At 36.7% G+C, this 1696-nt stretch overlaps 1 protein-coding gene across 1 annotated transcript in view; it reads left to right on the forward strand.

The window, feature by feature from the left end:
- Nucleotides 1–1696, forward strand: part of LOC119587631 (integrin alpha-PS1-like) — a 21094-nt gene that overhangs the window by 8806 nt on the left and 10592 nt on the right. Inside the window, exons 3-5 of the mRNA XM_037936335.1 lie at nt 448–548; nt 970–1097; nt 1477–1685. Of these exons, the coding sequence (XP_037792263.1) occupies nt 448–548; nt 970–1097; nt 1477–1685 (438 nt within the window). The remainder of the gene's footprint in view (nt 1–447; nt 549–969; nt 1098–1476; nt 1686–1696) is intronic.

The raw sequence follows: 1696 nt of genomic DNA on the forward strand, positions 1-1696 counted from the left end.
CAATGCAAGTGTATCATGTAGAGAATGTCGTAGATGTAATTTTAATTGTTCTTCTTTTTGTTTCTGTTTTGTAAGTTATTCAGATTGCATTTTGGATAATGTAATTTTGCTTCCTTGCATTAAAGATTGCATTTAGTCTATATATATATCTTAAGTTGTACAATACAGTGAAGCCCTCATCTGCCTTAGCACTTTTGAGTCATGACATGTCCAGTTTTGAGCTTTTCTTCGTGCATTTGTAAATACCTTTCAGAGGGCTAATAATGCTTCTTGTAATGAGCTTTTTCCAATTGTAGACGTAAATCAAAATGATTAAAGGTAGGTTTTTGACATCACTTTTCTGTGATTTTTTCCCCTTCCAGCCCCCTTTTTCCCCCTAGTCAGGGCAGGTTTCACTCCTTTGGCCTACTGCCACTTCCTTCGCTAATTCTTGACAACCTCTTGCAGATATAGACACGAATTTGTCCATGCCAGCTGAGAATGAGATCAAGGACGACCAGTGGCTCGGTGTCACTCTCAAGAGCCAGGGTGCCGGCGGGAAGGTCCTGGTGAGTGAAGATTACCATTCCTCAACATTTTTCTCTCTTTATCTCGCAGGCTTTCATTGTGTGCTTTTATTTATTACAGACTAATTAAAAAGCTGTATATGAGTTCTCTTTTTTCTTATTTCCTATCAATGCTAAACACACTTTTATGAGTATAAGTCATAACCCAAACTCATACCTTTTTCTCTCTCTTTCTTGCTATACATTTAGCTAACACATCAATTAGATATTCTTTACATGTATGCACTCAATGTTTCAATGTTTGAGGACATAATTTACAAATATAATAAGAGGACAACCAGATTTAACCTTATGATAGGGACTTAAAAACAAAGTTCATCTTTATGTTTGTCTGTTCTCTCCTCACACACAGACGATAAATCAAACCCAAAACTCGCATGAACACTATTAATTATCTTCTCAGGTCTGCGCTCATCGGTACATGCACAAGGGCCCAGGGTTCCAGTGGGGCTTCGGCCTGTGCTACATCCTCACGCAGACACTTGACGTTTCTGACTATTTGGAACCTTGCCGGGGAAAGCCTGTTAATGAGTAAGGAGAAAATATCACAATATTGTTCTTTTTCTTGATAGTCATTTGTATTATATTGTTATATTTCATTTATCTATTTTCTTTGCTATAATTTTTTGGCAATGTAGGTTATCATTAGCAATAGTTGTAGTGTTTTTATTTTACTTCATAATTAATTCCAAAGATACTCTTTTATAGAATAAGAATAACTTTGACTCTTGACAATTAATTATATAATTGTCAAGGTGAATGTCTTTTAGCTATCAAAAACTGACCCTCCCACTAAATTTAATAATCGCTGATAAATATAACAATTTTTAAAAAATATAATTCATCATTTCACACTCCTTACTGTTCTAATTTTGATGATGCAAATTCTCAACATGTTTTGTATTTGCAGAGGTCATCAACAGTATGGTTTCTGCCAGGCTGGAACAAGCGGCCTTCTGCTAAACGATGAAGCTGTCCTTGGCGTGCCCGGCCCTTACACCTGGAGGGGAACCGTACACACATCCAATATCTCAGATAATTTCCTTTTCAAGGACAAGACACAGTATTTTGGACCTGTGACGGAAAAGGATTCACCCATGGACAAGTACAGTTATTTAGGTGGGTTAGAG

The sequence above is a fragment of the Penaeus monodon genome, chromosome 22 (genome assembly GCF_015228065.2).
Source record: "Penaeus monodon isolate SGIC_2016 chromosome 22, NSTDA_Pmon_1, whole genome shotgun sequence".
NCBI lineage: Eukaryota > Metazoa > Arthropoda > Malacostraca > Decapoda > Penaeidae > Penaeus > Penaeus monodon.